General features: G+C 41.0%; 1 protein-coding gene across 1 annotated transcript in view; it reads left to right on the forward strand.

Moving 5' to 3' along the window:
- The window catches only part of LOC124785478 (probable Rho GTPase-activating protein CG5521), a 261,077-nt gene that overhangs the window by 185,720 nt on the left and 52,774 nt on the right, over window positions 1-22,583 (forward strand). Inside the window, exons 30-34 of the mRNA XM_047254185.1 lie at window positions 6,744-6,957; window positions 7,838-7,995; window positions 10,895-11,067; window positions 18,661-18,838; window positions 18,930-19,058. Of these exons, the coding sequence (XP_047110141.1) occupies window positions 6,744-6,957; window positions 7,838-7,995; window positions 10,895-11,067; window positions 18,661-18,838; window positions 18,930-19,058 (852 nt within the window). The remainder of the gene's footprint in view (window positions 1-6,743; window positions 6,958-7,837; window positions 7,996-10,894; window positions 11,068-18,660; window positions 18,839-18,929; window positions 19,059-22,583) is intronic.

Here is a 22,583-nt window from a genome sequence, read left to right on the forward strand (position 1 = left end):
TTTTTAAGAAGGACTGAGAGGCAAGGCTGGAAGTCAGAAATTCCTGGAAGGTTTGGAGAGGGTGATTTTGAGGAAGAGGAGGTGGGTCCCACTGTGACGGAGGACGGAACTGTTCCAGGCAGGGTTCAATTTGGATAGTGTCTTGGGGAGTTGGATCATTAGGGGTAGGATTAGGATCATTTTTCTTCGGGGCAAAGTGATACTTCCAGCAGAGAGTACGAGTGTAGGACAGTAAATCTTTGACGAAGGCTATTTGTTTGAATCTGGGAGTGGGGCTGAAGGTGAGGCCTTTGGATAGGACAGAGGTTTCGGATTGGGAGAGAGGTTTGGAGGAAAGGTTAACTACTGAATTAGGGTGTTGTGGTGCCAGATTGTGTTGCTTGGAATTTTGAGGTTTTGGAGGGAGTGGAGCTGAAATGGGAGACTGAGTAGATGGGAGAGACTGGGTTTGTGTGCAATGAGAGGTGGTTGAGGTTTGCTGGAAAGGTTGTGAAGGGTGAGTGAGTTGCCTTTCCGGAGGTGGGAAACCAGGAGATTGGATAGTTTTTTGAGGTGAAGGGTGGCATGCTGTTCTAATTTGCGGTTGGCCTGTAGGAGGATGCTCTGAATAGCCGGTGTGGATGTGGGAGAGGAAAGATTGAGGACTTTTATTAAGGATAGGAGTTGACGGGTGTGTTCATTGGCTGAGTTGATGTGTAGGGGAAGGATTAGGTGGGTGAGGGCAATGGATTGTTCAGTTTGGAACTGGTATAGGGACTGATGGAAAGAAGGGTTGCAGCCAGAGATAGGAACTTTAAGTGTGAGGCTTTTGGGGGTTATGCCAAATGTCAGACAAGCCTGAGAAAATAAAATATGCGAGCGTAATCTGTCTAGGGTGAAGGCATGTTTGCGGAGGGAATGTAAATAAAACTTAATGGGGTCGTTGTGGGGGAGTTGTGAGGGTGACATGGTATTAGAAGGTGGAAAGTGTAACATGAGGTTGAAATGAAAATGAAAGATAAAAATATATGGGGAGAGATAAGGGTGAACTAGAAAGTAACTGGAGATCTGGTATGAAAAAAGGCGAAAAAGTCCAGAACCTCCCACAGAAGAACCACAAAAGTGCCCCACTTGTGACAGGATACTTTCCGGGACAGGATCAGATTCTGAATGTGGCTCTCCAGCAGGGATACGACTTCCTCATATCCTGCCCTGAAATGAGATCCATCCTTCATGAAATCCTCCCCACTCCACCAAGAGTGTCTCTCCGCCGTCCACCTAACCTTCGTAACCTCTTAGTTCATCCCTATGAAATCCCCAAAGCACCTTCCCTACCCTCTGGCTCCTACCCTTGTAACCGCCCCCGGTGTAAAACCTGTCCCATGCACCCTCCCACCACCACCTACTCCAGTCCTGTAACCCGGAAGGTGTACACGATCAAAGGCAGAGCCATGTGTGAAAGCACCCACGTGATCTACCAACTGACCTGCCTACACTGTGACGCATTCTATGTGGGAATGACCAACAACAAACTGTCCATTCGCATGAATGGACACAGGCAGACAGTGTTTGTTGGTAATGAGGATCACCCTGTGGCTAAACATGCCTTGGTGCACGGCCAACACATCTTGGCACAGTGTTACACCGTCCGAGTTATCTGGATACTTCCCACTAACACCAACCTATCCGAACTCCAGAGATGGGAACTTGCTCTTCAATATACCCTCTCTTCCCGTTATCCACCAGGCCTCAATCTCCGCTAATTTCAAGTTGCCGCCACTCATACCTCACCTGTCATTCAACAACATCTTTGCCTCTGCACTTCTGTCTCGACTGACATCTCTGCCCAAACTCTTTGTCTTTAAATATGTCTGCTTGTGTCTGTATATGTGTGGGTGGATATGTGTGTGTGTGCGCGAGTGTATACCCGTCCTTTTTTCCCCCTAAGGTAAGTCTTTCCGCTCCCGGGATTGGAATGACTCCTTACCCTCTCCCTTAAAACCCACATCCTTTCGTCTTTCCCTCTCCTTCCCTCTTTCCTGATGAGGCAACAGTTTGTTGCGAAAGCTTGAATTTTGTGTGTATGTTTGTGTTTGTTTGTGTGTCTGTCGACCTGCCAGCACTTTCATTTGGTAAGTCACTACATCTTTGTTTTTAGATATATTTTTCGTACGTGGAATGTTTCCCTCTATTATATATATAGGCAAATGAGATAGAATGTAATAGAAAACAGTTAACACTACCTTTCGAACACTTGCCCTTTTTCTTGTAAGGTGGGCATTTCCCATATTTTACCTTTTTTTCTGCCCATAAATTTCCATTATTGTTTAAAATTTCACGTTTAAGAGTTGCTGCTGCTCATTAAAACTGGGAGGCCAGTCGTACATTTCATTTGTACCAGTTGTACTGATCTTTTTCTTCCACTTCTTTTGGGTCGTTTATTATTTCATCATTGTCTTTTAACCTTATTCTGGTGTGTTCATGATACTGCTGTCTCCCACACTCTTTACGCATTATTCTCCAGACTGTTTTACTATCACAGCTGGACTTGACAGTTGTATTTCTGAGCTTTAAGATTAGTCAAGGAATCTCTGTACATGTTTCTGAAGAGCTTGTGTTCTGTTAAAAAACATTTTAATTAAGTCTCTATTGTTATAAAGAATATGTGACAATCTTTCATGTTATCTCTCATTTCAATGATTTCAGAAGGGAAATACTCAGTTTCATGATTTATAGCTTTAGTTAGTTCTTTTAATGAAGGGCTTGGTTCGTTTAAAGTTTTATTGAATAGCTTGTGCGTAGAAATTGTCCCGTTTATCAGTTAGATAAGCTGTGTTGTATATTGAGTCCCATTTCATTCCCTAATCCCTTCTGAACTTTACCATAATTAATTTTTTTTATGTATAAACGTATCACTTTTTGTTAAGTACATTTTCTACATCAGTTCTCATAGTAAGGACCTCGTCAGATATGCAGTTTTTGGAGGTGGTTAATTTTACTTTCCCCTTTGTTATCTTTTGTCGGAACATGGTCAGTGCATTTCTGTGATCCATAGTAACTCTCTTAGATGCTGAATTTATGTGGTTGTAGTTATAAAACAGTAGTAAATTGACACAAAGAAAACAACTGATGCTATAACAACGAAATTAATCAGTTTTTGACAATATAATGTGGTTGGATAGAAAAAAAAAACTACACGCCAAGTGGCAGCAGGACAACACACACACAAAAAAGGTTTTACCTATGCAAGCTTTTGGAGCCAGTAGCTCCTCCTTCCGGCAGAAGGGTTGAAGGGAAAGGAAGAGGGGTGAATGGAAAGGAACTGGAGAGGTTTAGGAAAAGGGATAGGGTACGGAAAAGTCACCCAGAACCCCAGGTCAGCGGAGACTTAACAGACAGGATGAGTGTTTCCTTCTCATCCCATCTGGTAAGTGTCCCATGACCAAGCTGATTTGAAATCCTTACATTCTTCCTTGCACAGACTGTACCTTTTAGATCTACGTATTTTGGGGTTTAAGAATAATCGTTTTGTGGTTTCCCTTGAGTAGTGGGACTCCACTGCAGAAAACTTTCCTATATGTTTTATAACTATCTGTATATCATCTGGTTTAGTTTTATTATGTACAAATCTTTTGCCTCTCTTGTCGCTTCCTATGAAAAGTCCACTTTCATCTTTCCATTTCCATACAGTATCAGTTACATCAGCTAAAATACGTAAAGTTTTAATTAAGAAGGTCTTACATATGCTGACTTTGTCATTGTCTTTATTTAAGTAGTAAATCTTAGAATCCTTATCTTACTTCAGTGGTGGCTCAGTATTTCATCTTTCTGCTGGAGTTAAGACTCACTGTGTAACCAAGACTAAAATCTTTCTGTCTTGTATAATCACAGTCCCAGAAGCTTCTAGAAAAGGAGTACCTCATTTCATCTGAGAAATGTTTGTTGTAGTTGTATCTAAATTTTTTGCAGTTAACTAGCTTTGGTTAAAGATTCAGTTTTATACTTTTTAATTCTATTCTTATTCCATCTTTGGGATCGCTTTTATCCCATTTTGATTGTTTACCACCGTTGTTCTGTTTTACAGTACTTTTTTCTTTAATTGTGAGGTCTGTACTCTCTCAATCACCAGAACGTGGTTCATAGTCAGGATCCTTGACAGAACAATCAGAGTCAAGACCATTGTCTTTAGCACAATGATTGACCATTGCACTAAAAGTACTTCCCCCAGGGCTTACCTGATACAGTTTCTGCATTGGTTTATCTAGTGACATTTGTCTGTTTGGAGATTCCATTGTACACTCTGCTTCTGTTATCTGCTTTGCTTCCAGTAGATGCACTTAGAGATTTAAATTCTGTTCCTTAAAATAAAGATATGAAATAAAATTACTTCCTGTGTTTTAAAATTTCAGAGTATCGAAAGAATTAAGTTCATGTGTAGAGTAAAATTTTGTTGCTTACCTGCTCTTTTTATCTTCTTTAGGTAGCCCTTTCTTGGTCAATGGCACAAGCAGAGCAATTCTTGAAAACATTTTTAGAATTACACTGACTGTAGGCAACTGGCACAAGGCCCCTGCACTCACTGAACTCTCAGCAGCTTTTGCTGGAGTAGGTGTTTAGATATTCATGCACATCAACTGCAAATAAGCAACAGTAATACTGATGTCACATTGTTGAGGTAATGTGTTATTATTAGAGGCCAGCAGTGAATCACCAGCATTGATGCAGGCTGTTGAGAATAATACTAAACACAGATTTACCACCATCTGCTAACAAAATGTATCTTTACAATGGAAAATCCAGCATAGACTGTAACAATATTATGAAAAGACATATAGCAGAGGTGCTGAATAGCACATAGGCACAACGAAAAGACTGTCATACAATAAGCTTTCACCCAACAAAGCCTTTGTCAAAAATAGATGACACACACACACACACACACACACACACACACAGAGAGAGAGAGAGAGAGAGAGAGAGAGAGAGAGAGAGAGAGAGAGAAAGGTTATTTTGTGAATTTTTTGTGTCTATCCTGCGACTCAGCATCTCTGCTATGTGGTGAGTAGCAACTATCATTTTCCCAACAAAATTTGTCTTTGATATCTTTCAAGTAAGGTGCAATAAAATTTATGTCCCACTGTTTATGTAGTGTAATATTGCTATAGACTAACTTTAAATCACTTTTATGATAGCTGAAGCTAATAAACATATGCATACCACAATCTACTTATAAAATTTGTCTCTGTTACATTGCATACCATTTTCTGCTGAAATCCATTAAGTGCACGTGATGAATTGTTGTTTAAATAATTTCAACAAGCCTGTCAACGAAGTGCAGGAAAAATCATTTAAGTACACCTAAATGATTTTTGCTGTATAAAATATTCAGCTGTGCACATAACAGATTTCTGCCACATCTGTTTAACTTCTCTTAGTGAGAACTGCATTTAACTGGTTTCTCCAGATGAAAGATATTCATTTTCTAATACAGAATTCACACATAAGCCAAAAATGACAAAATCTGCACTCTTGTAATAATTTTTAAAAAATTATTTGTAATTGGGGAGAATAGTACAATGTCAGTTGAAAATAAGTAGTGTGAGGAAAATATCCATTTCACTAAAAAGTTTATTTCCTTCCTTCGGCATTGTTAAACGTCATTTTTTGAGGCTTTCTGGTGTTATTAATTTGAAACAACATTCAAAACACTTCTTAGGCTAATAAAATTTATATACAAGAAAATTTTCACAATTGTGAATATGATGAGACTCCAGCTATACAATGACAATGAAAATGTTTGTTGAACCTGGATTTGAACTCAGATTTCCTACTCTACACGAGCCGTCACCTTAACCACCTCGGCCATCTAAGCTGGCCTCCATGACTGATGCAACGCCCTTTTCTCTCACAATTGCTGTTATTCCCACACAGGAAGAGACATGTAATTATTGTCACAGCCGTGTCTTGGCATGGAACACTATATTGCAGTGCCTGTGTTTTTCCTTTGCAGCATTGTTTGTACTCTGCAATGTCCTTCATACATCATACATATTTCCATCAGGATCAGAATTCTGTTCCAATCCATATCTAGTTCAAAAAACACTGTAGTTTGCCGTATTAATATAACAGTATATATTTAAAGAACAGTAAAGAGTTTTAAAATATTGTTGTATGAAATATACTTGCACATCGACACTTTAACATTAGGATGTCTGTGCTCCTCGCACTAACACCATCCAACTGAAAGTGAATGATAACCTTCTGTACAGTTGGTTGGTACTTTTTGGTGTTTCATATGACTTTTGTGGTTTCTCCTGTTACCTGATTGGTGTTAGCTGATTTTTGTTTTGTCTAGAAGTATTAATCTTGAAACCCTGTATCAGAAAAAATATTTTCAGATTTTATTATTTTGTGGAATATAAAAAAGCACTTTGACAACCACTTGGGATGAGAGCATCTTTTATTTGAAAGTGTGCTGTTCATATTGGTTCAGACTAGCTCTCTTACACTATTAGTTAATATGGTTGTGAATTTTCAACATTTCTTAGATATAGTAATTAACCAGTGAGATATCTAAGTGGCAGATAACTAGATTTGCCCTGTTATTTTAGCTGCATGGCATCCTACAACCATGTAGGTAAAATATTTTATTGATTAATTGGTAAAATATTTTATTGATTAATTCATACTGTTCACTTTTTTAAAATCTACACTGTCCAACAAAAATTCTGTTACTTACAATCATTAATATTGTTGTTTTTCAGTTGTTTGTGTTAAGTAGCCGTTTGCTAGTCTCGCTGGTCGAGCTTCCTACTCTAGATGTCCCTGGTGGGGGAGTGACGGCTGGCCTCCGTACTGCTCTCTCCCAGGTGCGCGTCATTTTACGCGATCTTGCTGGTAAGGCCAGCTGGGATGCGTCAATCTTGTACTGCTCTCCAGATTATGAGAGGACTGCAGATTTTAGTATAGTGGAGCAAGGTAAGAGAAGTAGATAATTTTCGTATAGTTGTAAACTGATAATGTTGTTTGTGTGCATGTTCTTTAGCTTATTTTTATTTCTTTTGAGAGGAAAGTCATGGTAATTTTTCAGTCTGCATCCTAAATATTATTTTCAATGTCTGTTTATGTGTGATAGTTGAATATGTTTCAGACTATAAAAAGTTTGCATTTATGTGATTGGAAGTTTCTAATATACATGTAATTTTGTTAAACAGTTTTAACTGTTTTTATTCATTATATACTCACATAACTGCTGATGATCTTGTCTTTGAGCTCCTATTCCAAAGCCATCCATTTGACATAAGAAAATTAAAGGCTAACTAATTTATGGTTGGTTTTCATGATTGATGATGTATCTTGATGCAGCATATCGTTTCCTTAAAAAAATCAGTAAGGATTAATATATTTCTTAAATTAAATGAAGTTCCAGTTTTATTATTTGTTTCTCTTATTACATGAAAAATTTTTTATGTGTGTGACTAGTTTCAGAAATTGTGTGAGAAGAATACTACAGTCAACTGAAGGAAACTTGTGTATCATTATAGAGATCTAGCCGTATCATACCAGTCAGATTTGTCTAAGTTTTTTAAATTTACATTTTGTTTCTTTTTTATTATCACAACGTCTTGCATAATTAAGTCTAATACCTGTTGATCACTGAAGATTTAACACAGTATATAAGTTAGAGAGTGATCTGGAATTATAATTGTGGAGATAACTGTGGCAAATTATCTGCAGAACATGTACTCCTTGATGGTATGCGATGAGGTTCAGTGTGAAGTAATCTTTCATCTAAGATTATAAACCTGAAATATTACATTAGCAGCAATTTCTGTAAACTGTGTTTGTGTTCATGCAGGTACTGAATCCAGTGCACAGTGGGGAAATTCAGTTCATCCTGAAATGTTGTCTAGTCTTGTTATAAGTTCTCCGCCACAGCACACTTTACGCCACCGTCCACCTCATCAGTTACCTACTTGGGAAGATGGTGCTGATGATATGGATAATTTGGATGACGTAAGTGACAGAATGTAGTACTGAAGTTGAAAAGCCAAAGTTCAAAGTGTGTCAAGCTTAATTGTAGCAAAGGTCAAGAAAAACTGCAGAGGACTTCAGAACTGTGGTGAAATTATTCCTGTTTACGGCTGACTTTTTTATAGACTACTGCAAATTAATTTTGTATCACTGTTCATCATTTAAAAAATATAGAAAAAAAGTTGACACACACGTTAAAGATTTCTTTTTGGTTTTTGGAAAGAAATGTAAACCTTTCAGTGTCATTATTAAAATGTTTGGGCAACGGGATTACGTTATTAATTCTGATAAAATTATTTCTTACAGTGACAATATTTAGTGCGATAATGTCAGCGAATTCTTTCATGAAAATTTTTCAAATTTTCACGTTATTTCATCATTTGACAGAGCAGTGTGTTAGGAGAACAGTGACAATGTGGCAGCCTTTTTGTCACAGTCCCTCTCAGCACCAGAAAACAAACAATATTAGCTGTTCATTCTCCTCCGGCATATTAACCTTACTGTCAGATCAATCTTTCCAGTACATATGATAATCCTACTACTGCTTACTTTTTTCTTCAACCAATCTCCTGTGCATAATGGAGACTCATTTTAGAGCCTTACCTTAAACACCTCAACAATTCACTAAGAGTCATAGTTCACCCTGTCAGAAAGTCATCATGGAAGATGAGAGAGAAAGTCAATAAATTATAATATGCCTGGAAACTGGTCATCTTTCTAGGAGGCCTGAGGGATTATGATGGTCAGAACTAGGTTCTAATCCATTGGCATAAAACTCTCCATTTGCATACCACATTAACTGCACACGTTTCAGCATTAAATTCCTATGTGTGGTGTACCTAAGACTATGAAGTTTGTTTCTAGTTAAAAAAAAAAATGCAGATAAAGGAATTTTTAATTGAAACAGTCACAAAAATCAGAAACCACTAATTGTGACTCCCCCATCCTCAAAACCTGAGGACTCCAATGTGATTTGAGTATGCCACTGCAAATAATTATTGTGCTTTCAACTCTTTCTCCATCCACCCGACAACTCTTTCTCCATCCACCCGACATCTTCCCTTTTCATCGTAAAACTGTACTACCTCTCCATAGACCTCGATCTTTCCACTTGGACTATAGCAAAATTGTGGGACAAATCTGATTTCACTTTACATACATATGATTTTCTCTTTAGCATTTTCAATATAAGTTTGTAAGTTCATTTTGTTTGTTGTACAGTCTTCTTGTGCCAATATTGTGAAAAGGAAAGTTGCTACTCACCATACAGCAGAGATGCTGAGTCGCAAATAGGCACAACAGAAACACTGTCTCACAAATAAGCTTTTGGCCAGTATGTCCTTTGTCAAAAATAGACCATAAAAACATGCACGCACACGCGCGCGCACACACACACACACACACACACACACACACACACACACACACACACACACAAATGCAACTCACATACACATAAGGCTGCAGTCTCTGGTATCTGAAGCCACACTGCGAGCAGCAACACCAGTGCGTGATGGGAGTGGCAACTGAGTGGGGCTAAGGAGGAGGCTGGGACAGGGAGGGGGAGGGTTAGTAAGGTAGAGGTGGCAGACAGTGAAGTGTTGCTGGAGAGCACGCAGGGACGAGAAGGAGAAAAGGTAGGGCAGCTATGTACATTCTGTAGGTTAGACAGAACACCCAGGACTGGAGCAACTGAATGACATTCTCCATCATGATTTCAACTACCTCTTGTCATGCCCTGAAATAAGAAATGTCCTGCCTACTTTCCTTTCTAACCTTCCCACAGTGGTATTCTGCTGTCCACTGAAGCTACACAATATACTCATCCATCCCTACACAACCCCTGCACGCAACCCCGTACCTCATGGCTCATATGCCTGTAATAGATCTAGATGCAAGACTATCCCATATATCTTCCCACCACCACCACCACCTACTCCAGTCTGGTCACAAACATCACCTATCCATCAAAGGCAGGGCTACCTGTGAAACCGGTCATGTGATCTACAAGTTAAGCTGCAACCACTGTGTTGCATTCTGTGTGGGCATGACAACCAACAAGCTGTCTGTTCACATGAATGGCTAGTGACAAACTGTGGCAAAGAAACAAGTGGACCACCCTGTTGCTCAGCGCGCTGCCAAACATGACATCCTTCATTTCAATGACTGCTTCACAGCCTGTGCTATATGGATCCTTCCCACCAACAACAACTTTTCTGAATTGCGTAGGTGGGAGCTTTCTCTGCAATATATCCTATGTTCCCATAATCCTACTGGCCTCAACCTTCATTAGTCATTGTCCTCATCCACAACCCTCATTCCACCAGTGCACCCAATCTTTATACTTCTCACCTTTTCCAGTACACCCCCCCCCCCCCTCCCCTGCCCACTGTCTAACCTCCCAGCTACACATAGCTGCCCTACCCTCTCTCCACCTTGTCCATGCATACCCCCCAGCAGCACTTCAGTGTCTGCGACCTCTACCTTACTATCCCTCCCCCTCCCTGCCCCAGCCGCCTCCTTATTCTGCTCGCAGTGTGGCTTCAGATGCCAGAGACTGCAGTCATGTGTGTGTGTGAGTTGCATTTGTGTGTGTTGTCTATTTTTGACAAAGTCCTTATTGGCCAAAAACTTATTTGTGACAGTCTTTTTGTTGTGCCTACCTACGACTCAGCATCTCCGCTGTATGGTGAGTAGAAACTTTCCTTTTCATAATATTGTGACATTCTGTCCTGGATTTTCCATTGTTTTGAGTCTAGCCTTCTTGTGCTTAATAGCAAAAATTATGAGAAGCAATTGCGAGTGATAGACTAACAAAGTACATTCTTATGGTATGAATGAGAATTTGATCAAGTAAAGCTTTTGATGTTTTTCATTGCAGCTTCTACAATATCTTGGGCACACTAGTCCAGAATGTCTCGAGAGCCTCGATACCCCACGGAACATTCCAGCATCACCACCACCACAGTTCACTAGAGAACTGGAAGAAGAGAGCATGACCAGTGTCTTAGGCCAAAGAAATATTGAGAGGGATTTTTTGCAGAGACCTCTCATGTGAGTTGTGACTGTGCTCATTAAGCACAATACTGCAATAAATTACATTAAAGGGACTGAAATGCATCAGCTAAGTGCTTTTCCACATTTGTTTGTCAACGTAATTCTTGTCAGTAAATGTAAATTGCTGTGTGTATTTAATTCACTCCACGCACAAAATGCAAAATTAACTTCACTAGTTTTGTTAGTTTCACTAACAAACTTGTTAACATAATTGAGCTCAATAGAATCCAGTGATTGCAAGCTAATAAAATTTGGAATGTGGCACAACTAACTGACTGTGAAATGAATACAATTCAAATTAATAGTCCTCATTTTATATGTCACACAGTGCATTGACAATCTGCTGTATGCTAAGAACAACACACATCCGTGTCCTAAGGAGGATTCGAACTGCCGGTGGGTAGTTGATAACATGGCGTTTCAAACGGCATGACCAATCTGCGTGGCAAGGTAGAGTTAACCTCTCCATTTCTCAAAGAGTACACTGGGTGCTACAATATGGAATCTTACAGAAACTTGTTGACACACTGTAATGGTCAGTGCTATACAGGTTAACATGAAACAATTCCTGAATATGATGCAGTGGAGATGCATTCAGAAATTAGTCCTGTAATGGTGTTTGTGGCTAGCAGCATATTTCTATACCATTAATGTCACTGGAATTAATATCAGTGATGCCTTGGTACTGCAAGCCATCATACTCCACTAGACAACAAGATATATTATTGCTCAACAATAAATTTCCTCTTTTCTCACTGGACAGGTGTGCTCATAGGAATGAGATTTTTCTGTTGTTGATATTAAAGACGTAGAATAATCATAAAGTCAAGAATCCTCACATCATGTATGGGTTTACAGCCTCAATGTATTGTCTAAATGATGGAACCATTTTAACCACAATAGGTTGATAGTTTTTACCTTTAATGCACTGTGCTTGAAAATTAAACTACTCTCCAGTTTCGGCCTGAGGCCATTTTCACATGTCTGTAATATAATACCAAATGTAAATTAAGCAAGGAAGACACATTAGTGCTTGTGTATTAAAATTTTTTGTTAAATTTCTTCTATGATGTTGGTGATGTGTGTTTTACATAAAAAACCACACACACCTGTTTCATGTTATGTCTGGACAGGCACTTGTTCTCACGTCTACATACACTGTATGACCGAAAGTATCTGGACACCCCCAAAAAATATGTTTTTCATATTAGGTGCATTGCGCTGCCACCTACTGCCATTAGCGACCTCAGTAGTCATTAGATATCGTGAGATAGCAGAGTAGGGCACTCCTCAGAACTCATGGACTTCGAACGTGTAATTTGTGTCATACATCTGTATGTGAGATTTCCACACTCCTAAACATCCCTAGGTCCACTGTTTCCGATGTGACGGTGAAGTGGAAACGTGAGGGGACATGTATAGCACAAAAACGTACAGGTCAACCTCATCTGTTGACTGACAGAGACTGCCGACAGTTGAAGAGGGTCGTTGTAGTAACCAAAACCAACCGCGGGAATGCCTTGGGCTGTGGTTCGGAGCCGCCAGGCAGGGAAGCCGCCGGCGGTGGAGCACGCACCACCGGGTAAACACAAGGACGAGTCGGACGACAGACCAACGACAACCAACAACAACCGACACAACAAGGAAGAGATAAACAACGGAGGCTTGTAGAAACCACAACACCAAACACCAACAGTAAATCCACTCGGAACCAGAGCCAGGCAAAAGTCAACAACGAGCAACGACCAGAACGCAGTACTGCCGAGATATAGACGCAATCCAGAGCGAGTACCAGACTGACTGGACTAGGGCAGAGCGGGTCCCTATATACGAAACCGGAGGGAGCGGCTATTGGCCGCTGTCTGCACGTGGCGTAGCGGTGGCGCCCTCGCTGCGCGAGAGCCGCTGCGCGGAATAGCCGCCGCGGACGCGGAGCCCTCTTTGGGCTGACAACGTCCATTTGTTCTGGCGCATGTTCGACTTCCGCGGCGGGAGGTACTAGATCCGTAACGTGTAAATAGGCAGACATCTATCCAGACTGTCACTCAGGAGTTCCAAACTGCATCAGGATCCACTGCAAGTACTATGACAGTTAGACGAGAGATGAGAAAACATGGCTTTCATGGTCGAGCAGCTGCTCATAAGCCACACATCACACCGGTAAATGCCAAAGGTCGCCTCACTTGGTGTAAGGAGTGTAAACATTGGATGATTGAACAATGGGAAAACGTTGCGTGGAGTGAAGAATCATGGTACACAATGTAGTGATCCGATGGCAGGATATGGGTATGATGATTGCCCGATGAATGTCATGTGCCAGCATATGTAGTGCCAACATTAAAATTTGGAGGTGGTGGTGTTATGGTGTGGTCATGTTTTTCATGGAGGAGGCTTGCACCACTTATTGTTTTGCATGGCACTATCACAGCACAGGCCTACATTGATGTTGTAAGCACCTTCTTGCTTCCCACTGTTGAAGAGCAATTCAGGGATGGTGACTGCATCTTTCAACACGGTCGAGCACCTGTTCATAATGCACGGCACGTGATGGATTGGTTACATGACAATAAGATCCCTGTAATGGACTGGCATGCACAGAGTCCTGACTTGAATCCTATCTAAGACCTTTGGGATGTTTTGGAACGCCAACTTTGTGCCAGGCCTCACTGACCAACATCGATATCTCTATTCAGTGCAGCACTCCGTGAAGACTGGGTTGCCATTACGCAAGAAACCTTCCAGCACCTGGCTGAATGTATGCCTGCGAGAGTGGAAGCTGTCATCAAGGCTAAGGCTGGGCCATTACCATATTGAATTCCAGCATTACCAACGAACGGCACCATGAATTTGTAAGTCAGTTTCAGCCAGGTGTCCGGATACTTTTGATCACATCATCTATGTCAGATGTTACAAATACAGTCCTGCACATACCAATCACCTTACAAGCATAACTTTCACAACACATCATGTAGGCAGAAACCTTACTGACAACTACCTTACTAGTCCTTGCATTTTCATGTAATAGCATACCATGCGCTTTTATGCACTCATTCTTAAATATGACTGTTACAAAATGAGGGAAACATGTATCATCCAAAGAGTATTCTAAGACCTGTCATTTTCCAGAGACAAAGTTAGGGAACATAATTGTGTGATCAGTATTGCTTACATGTTGTTAATTCTTATTAAAATTCATAAATAATAAACTTTGACATTTCTTACAACCATTCGAGGCATAATCAAATATTCGTTATTGCTGCAAGGATGGTATGAGGTTCTATTAAATCGTTTTTAAATGTTGTTCTCTATTGTATATACCATTGCTGAAAATAGCCTGTATGCCCACTGTCATTGCATGAACCCCCCCCCCCCCCCTCTCTCTCTCTCTCTCTCTCTCTCTCTCTCTCTCTCTCTCTCTCTCTCTCTCTCTCACACACACACACACACACACACACACACACACACACACACACACACACACACCACTTTATTAGAACACTCCCTTATATATGATTAAAAACTATGTCACCCTGATCTGTGATATTAAAATTAAAAAAAAATTTCGATAGTGTTGAGTGACGGTTATGCTAAAAATTCTTAGACCATGAACATGTCATATGTGTTACGACAATCCAAAGCAGGTAAATGAAACTGACACATGTCTTCAAGATATAATTTCTTTGACTGTTACATCTTACTGGTGTGTTGGTCTTGTTTACCTGCTTCAGACTGCCTTAATAGATATGACGTGTTAATGGTTTAAGAACATTAAGCATTGTGCTTGACAGTGGCATAAAAGCCGAAATCTAGGCAGTACAGAAGATAAATACAGTAATACGCAGTCAAACAGTGGTTTACTCTTTCAAAAAACTTTTAAAATTGCATAGTGTACTGTCAAATACTAACATCATTTACATTTGTTATTACTGTGAACAGATGAGTGTAATTCTGGTAATATTTTTTTTCTGTAATCACCTCACGTGTTTGCTTTCCTAAAAGTAGTATTTTAAAATTAATGATTTTCATCATTAATACTTCTGTGCAGAGAGATATACTGCTCTGAAACCAACGCATCACATTTTATGGCAATAAGAGCAGTCGCTCTTGTTATCTATTTCAAATAGAACAAAAAAATTATTAAAATTGCCTGAGAATCTTCTATTTCTGCTCATTTAACATTTGTATTGGCTGTTTTATGAGGTGCTTGTATATCTCAATCTCTTCAAAGATATCCAAGTTTTTCCCTTATCTGGTCTGTGTAAAATTTTTAGTGTTCTGTTTATGTCAAATTCAGAGTGGTTGCTTTCTGTCAGAATCATACTAGATGTGGACCGATTACTTTCACCTGTATAATGTGTTAATTTATATTGTCTCTGAAATTGTTCTAGTATATGGCATGATGACAGTATGTTTTAGATTTACACTTCTTTGTAGCTTGCACGATTTTGTCATTTTTTATTAACTGTTTCACTTTCAGTTTCTTCTGATAGATTTTGCTAACCATGTTTGAACTGTAACCATTACTTATAGCTAGGCTTCTAGATTTTGAAGTTCATTATCAGTTTCATCATATTCTTACAGAAGGCTGATAATGCGATGTGATGGAATGGAAAAACGCTTTTTTATGAGCAGTAATATGACAAGAGCCGCTGTTAACTACCACATTGGTTGTTGTAGGCTTTCTAAAAACTCCAAATTTGTCCCCCAGATTGCTTTACTATTTTAAAATCAGAGGAGCTGATACTCTTTTTCAAACTCTAGTTTCATGGTATACATCCAATTCTTAGGCAAGTTGTTTAGCTGCTTGTGCCTACAGTTTCTCTGTTTGATGCTACTGTTAAAAAGGATCAATGTTTCATGTACATATCACCTGTAAAAATACATGATATGTTGTTAGATGAAAATGCAAGGACTAGTAAGCTAGCTATTAGTAATGTTTTTGCCTGCATCTCATGCTGTCAATGTTATGCTTGTAAGCTGATTGTATGTGCAAGACTGTATTTGTGACATCTGCATTCATGGGAACAAGTGCCTGTCCCCACATAATACAACACAAGTTTTTACATGTGGTACACACTTCACTAACATCTTGTAAATAATGCAAACAACAGTTGTAACACACAAACATAATACTGTTCAGTAATGTGTTTCCCCTGTTTACTGTACTTTGGGTGTTATATTGCACACGTTTGAAAATGGTCTCGCACCACAATTGGCCAGTTGTAATTTATATGCATTCTGCATTAAAGGACTAAAATTGACAACCCATGTTAGTCAAAATGGTACCGTCATTTATATGAGTGAACTGTGACCCTTTTTAAGTGATGTGCTAAGTATTCCTCAAAATATTAACCTGAATTATTAGTCAACCACAATACTATTGCACCAAGCAGTGAGGTCACTTCAGTCAGCTTATTGTGAATTTTTATCACAGTATTTCACAAGGACATTCTGAACCATGTAGTAGTTTGTGCTCAGCTCTCTTGAACTCATTTACAATGTGATACCCTTTCCTCAGTCACCACTGTACTTGTTTACTATGTCATGGTGTGTTTCTGATAGCAGCCACAGGAGACCACGTGTTACAATATTGTGGTTGATAACTCCAATAAGTAATGATATTTCTAAACTGAAATGGGTAGTTTGCTACTGACCACATAGAGGAGGCACTGGATCATAGACAGGCACAACGGAAAATACTATTAAACATTTATGCTTATGGATGAAAAGGTCTTTCTTTTGAAATAGAAAACACATTCCATCCTGGATTTTCCATTGTTTGAAGACACATGCACATTCACATAACCACAGCTTGCACACACGTGGCCACTTTTTTCGGGTACTGGGGCCTGATTGTGACTGCATCCGACATGCAGCAGTCTGCTGAGGCAAGTGGTGGGGGTAAGGAGGAGAGGTGGGACATGAAGGGGGAGGAATAATGGTGTATTAGCAGTGGGGGAAAATGTTGCTCTGCCAGTGTGCAAGGATGTTGTGGGGACAGGATGGGGCTGCTAGGTGCAGAGTTGGGAAACTGTGTTGGGGGCAGTAGAGGGTGGAAGGTGGGAGGGGGGGAAGGGGTAGGGAGAGGAGAGAAATGGAGAAAGAGAACAGATTAGTAGATGTGTTGGTGGAATAGAAGGTGTGTGTGTTGTGCTGGAGTAGGAGCAAGGAAAGAGGATACATAAGTGAAGGACAGGAACTGGCAAAGGCTGAGGCCAGGGGCTTACAGGAACGAAGGATATGTTGAAGGGAGAGTTTCCAACTGTGCAGTTCATGAGACATGGTATTAGTGGGAAGAATCCATATGGCACAGGCTGTGAAGCAGTCATAAAGTGGAGCACATCATGTGGGCTGGTCCAGCTGTCTCTTGGGTCACAGTTTGGCACTGGCCATTCACATGGACAGATGGTTGTTAGTTGTTGTGACCAAGTAGAAAGTGGCACAGTGGTTACAGCTTAGTCTGTAGATCACATGGCCTTGCTTCTGATGGGACAAAAGATGGCTTTGTAAGGACCTACATATCCTCTTCCCTGCTCTGACTTACACGCTACATATGTGTTCCATCCCACCAGTGCACATAATAGTCTTCTCCCCTTCTCTCCTCACAGCTCTGTTTCCCTCTCTCCCTGCCCCCAACACAGTCTGTTCACTTTTCACCTGGCATCCCTACACTGTCCCCACCACCACCTCCCTGCATGCTCCCAAAGGCAGCACATCATCTTCTCCCACCCCTACCTTGCTGTTTCTCCCTCTCCATGTTCCATGCCTCTACCACCACCCACCCAAGCAGATCGTTCCTCAGATACAGTCGCAGAGAGTGTGTGTGTGTGTGTGTTCTATTTTGGAAGGAGCACTTTTTTGTCCAAAAGCTTGTTTAGCAGTCTTATTGTGGTATATTCAATGCTCACACCATGGCGCCTGCAGCTGCGTGGCCGCGGTCTTTACGTCATACAGCCAACGGCCGGCATGCCTCTCTTATGCGCAGCTCTGCACAGCTGTACAGCACAGGCGCGGGCCTCACACACCGAGTGCCTCCGCGCTGTCAGGGCAACCTCGGCCGGTGTCCTCCCGAGAGGTAGTTACGTGAGGCCACGCCGCCAATCGTAACAAGACCTGACAAGTGGACTCGGGTATGGCGGGCATATTCCTCTGCCACTCGCCCTATATAGCCGCATACGCCGCCACACCTGGCAGTCTCGTGTTGGGCTACCTACGTGCTACGTCGACGTTGCACCCTGGGACGATGGTACACTACAACAGTTTACCGTACCAGACTTGGACTCTGCAGCCCAGTCGCTGCTCTTGATCGAGCACCAAGTTGTGTTGTTATTGTGGAACTGTTGGCAATAAACAGAATTTGGAGCTCACGCCAATCGTTATTTGTTGTTTCTCCTATTACGGATACAACACTTATTTCTTGTGCATCTCAGCAAGTCAACTCCTCCTCTATGTGGTGTGTAGCACTCTATCCCTTTCATACTGTTGTTACTCCATCCTAGACTTTCATTGTTTGATATTTTTAATTTGATTTTATTTGAATGTGCAAGTTTTATATTTTCAAATAGATAATTTTGATGCCAATTTCATTAGATCGCTGGGGAGTGAGCCGTGTGCTGCAGCAGTGCACTATCCAACAACAGCACCATTTCAACATTGTCGGTTGTTGTTCTCACAGCTAGGACTAGCTGGATGGGAACGAAGATCGCAATTGCAATTGCTTGCAAAGAATGAAAAACTGCTTCGGGAACTAAGAAACCTTGACACTCAGGTATGTTTTCTACAAAAATGTATTTATTATTTCTATACTTTTTAACATCATATTTTTGAATCCTACAAATATTGTTTGTGTTCTGTTGCAGCGCTGTAGAGAAACACACAAAATTGCTGTAATATATGTAGCTGAAGGGCAAGAAGATAAAAATTCAATCCTGTCAAATACATGTGGGAGCCAGGCATATGAAGAATTCATTTCCGGTCTGGCATGGGAGGTAATTGTCTCTCGTAAATGAAAAAAATAATGATAAAGTTGATCCGTGCCTTGCTCATCTTCTTGTGGCTTGGCCTTTGTTAATGCGATTAATATTTTAATGCAGAGTTGTAGTGCTAAAGAGGCTTCATAAGCAATCAATGCTTGCCTTCTGAATCAACTGTTAATTGCATTTGAAACTCCATGTTGTCAGTAAGAAAGAATTAGCGTAGTGATAGACTCCTCTCTCCCCTCTTGTTCCAAAAACTTTGTCCTGGGACTTACAAGATGGCCAAAATGGAACAGGATGGCCAAAATGGAAGCTCCCGGAAAATATTTACAGTAAGACTGATGCGGGATGACCATTTTCACCGAAGATCCTGGAAATGGCCAATACTGACATCAATGTAGTACTGTGCTTTAGTTTTTGGACAGTGAGACACATGTAGCAGTTCTGCCTGAGCAACATCAGCAATAGTGTTTTCAGTATTCTGCTGTAGCTCTTCCAGTGTGTGACAATTATTTGAGTACACCTGACCCTTGAATTCATTCCTAGATAAGTATCGCAGGGGGAGAGATAAGGTTATCTAGGTGGTCAGGAGATTGCACTGCCTGTGCTAATTGTATTCTGCTCACCGAACACCTCGTGACAAGATTGTCAAGATGATGTGTGCTGTTGTCCATCTTGATGAAAATATCCACACATTCTTTTCTGAGTTGATCCATGTATGGATCAAATAGTTTCTGGACACACATGTTAACATTAACAGTTGCTGAAAGAACTATGTGCAGACACAAGACATTGAACAACAAACACCATTATGTAGTGGTCCTTCAAAGTACTGAGGAGGATTTTGGGATGCATAATGGTGCATGTTCTGTGAGTTCACAGACCCTGATGGGCTGAGCAAGGCAAAACCTTAAAAAAAACTGAGGATCCAAAAGTCCTGATTCCACTTCACTCACAAACTATTGGCAGAACTTGACATACAAATGTTCGTCTGGATGCTTCAACTCGTAGACAACAGTTAATTTAATAGGATACATATATAGGTCCTTTTCGATAATGTTCCAACATGATGATCTCTTAATTCCCACTTGCACAGATAAATGGCATTGAGATTTCATCAAACTTCACTCCAGGTGTTCCTTCACTAGGGGAATATTTTCTGTTTTTGAATTGTTACAGCTTTTATTTGCTACAGAGCTGGTTTTCCACCATTATGCCAGTAAGTTTTCAATGCAGACTTCACTGGACGTTTCGCTAAAAAAACTTCCAGTTTTAAACTATTGTACAAACAGTTCTCACACGTTCCTGTTAATTGCACTTCATGTAACACTTGACAATGAACACGTACTTTTAATCGTGAGCACCATCTTGTGTTCAATTCAGCTGATAACTAAATATTTCTGTTCCTCTCACTCACTGAAATGTGATGGTACAGCAAAGTTAAAGGGCAGAGCATGCAGGAGATGCACATGTGTAAGCAACCAAGTGGTGCATCAGAATCGCAGTTTCCAGGATTTTCCGTGAGGGCAGTTCTCCTGTTCATTAACAAGGGCCAGTTCCATTCGGTCTTATAAATACTTTCCGTGCCAGTTTTATTTTGCCCACCCTGTATGAGAAAGGAAATGTGTGCTCATTTTCGTCTAAAATTACTGGACCTTCATTCCGTATGCAGAAATGACAAGAAACAAATAACAAAAAATATCTTTTCTGTCCTACTGGTTAGTTTATAACTACAACAATCCCTGCACAATATGCAAAGGAGGAGCTAGGTAGGTTGATGAGGGCGAAAGGTGCTGAGGAATGGGAACTGGCAGTTGGCAAGAAGACAGCTAGGAGGAGGCGGTATTCAGACAGTTGTACTTTCCATATGTGCAATAGATATGACCAACTGTCAGAGTTGAGTGGAGAGGAGCTTCTTGTAGCATAGGTGTAGGAAACATGCGGCAGTCCTCAGCAGTTAGGAGGCCTAGATCAAACAGAAAGAAGTAAGTTTCTGCTGCTAGGTAGTTTGCACGGTAGAGGTGTGGGCCAGCAGTTGCAGAAAGTGTTGAGGAGTGAGTACCAAGTCACCAACATTGTAAAGCCTAGTGTAGGTTTAGCTTGGGTGACTGAGAGCATAGGGAAGCTATGTAGGAATCTCATGAAGGAGGATCAGGTAGTGATAGTGGGTGGAGCAGGGAATAGTCTTAATAGAGACGGGGAATATGATGGAGATGGTGACCTGGTAAAGGTAGCTACTCAAGCTGATGGCACTAATGTGCATTTCGTGCTATTGTTTCAGCACCATGATCGGCATCATCCTAATGTGGCTGTTAAGTGTGTTAACATGGGGCTGGAGGGGGTGCAGATGGCAGAGGACATTGATCACATTTCCGTGGTGCCGGTTGAGCCTATCAGTAGATCAGGTTTCACTAGGCATGGCCTGCACTTCAATAAGTATGGGAAGGGGAGGCTGGCAAAGCTTATAGGTGACAGTGTAGTGGGTGGAGGTGGGATCGCTCATGGAAAAATTCCTGTAGTAGTTGGTGTTAGAGCAGCACCTTTTTTTAGATTGAAGTCAGCTGGTATGTATACTTGCTTAAAGGAAGTTCCTCTAACTAAGGAATCGCCTTCAGATGAGGTCAGGTATGTAAGTAGAGAAAGAATTAGCATATTTCATCAAAATATATGAGGTGTTAGATACAAAGGTAGTGAACTGCTTACACATATTAACTCTGACACTATTGGTATGTCGGAGCACCACTTAAATAATTTTACAGTTCAGAGGCTTCCTTTACCAGGACACATATTAGCCGGTTGTTCTTCAAGGAGTTCCTTGCAGAGAGTGGGAGTGGGCACGTACATAAAAAACAATATTCTGTTTGAGTCCTAGACATATCACGGCACTGCACTGAACATATATAGGAATTTGGTGCAGGGGCAGTTGAATTTAATGAAACTAAAGTTCTAATTGTTGTTTATAGGTCCCATAACTCTGACTTCAGAGCATTTCTGCTCAAGCTAGAGAGGGTTCTTGGTTCACTTTGTATGAAGTACCAGAAATTAGTTATATGTGGTGATTTAATATTAATTTTGCTTGCATGCATGCATGCATGGTGCATCATGTCCATCGTGCTCGCTTTTTCGTCAGTGCATTGCTGTCCCACTCATTCTCCATCTCTTGGACGAGGACACCTTCCTGGGTGTGGGGTTTTCCACCATGCACTATGCAGTGTCGCTTCCTGCACCAACGATGACCGTGGACTTGTTTGCACCTGACATCCAGCATGGTAACCAGTCCATTGTGGTGGAGCCTCCAAGTACCCTGTTGGTTGTAGCCCTCTCACCACACAGGGATCGCTCTGCTGACGCCTATGCCGTTAACTGCCCTCATATGCCAAGGAGTAGGTGCCTGTCACTCTGGGACATTGGGACTCCTGGCAATGGTCATCCTGCCAGGTGGCCTTTGCTGCGGCTGGGTGGCTCCCGTGGGGAGGGCCCCTGGTTGGAATGGGTGGCATCAGGGTGGATGACGCACAATAAAGCATACTACATCCA

This window comes from Schistocerca piceifrons, chromosome 1 (genome assembly GCF_021461385.2).
Source record: "Schistocerca piceifrons isolate TAMUIC-IGC-003096 chromosome 1, iqSchPice1.1, whole genome shotgun sequence".
Classification (NCBI taxonomy): Eukaryota; Metazoa; Arthropoda; class Insecta; order Orthoptera; family Acrididae; genus Schistocerca; species Schistocerca piceifrons.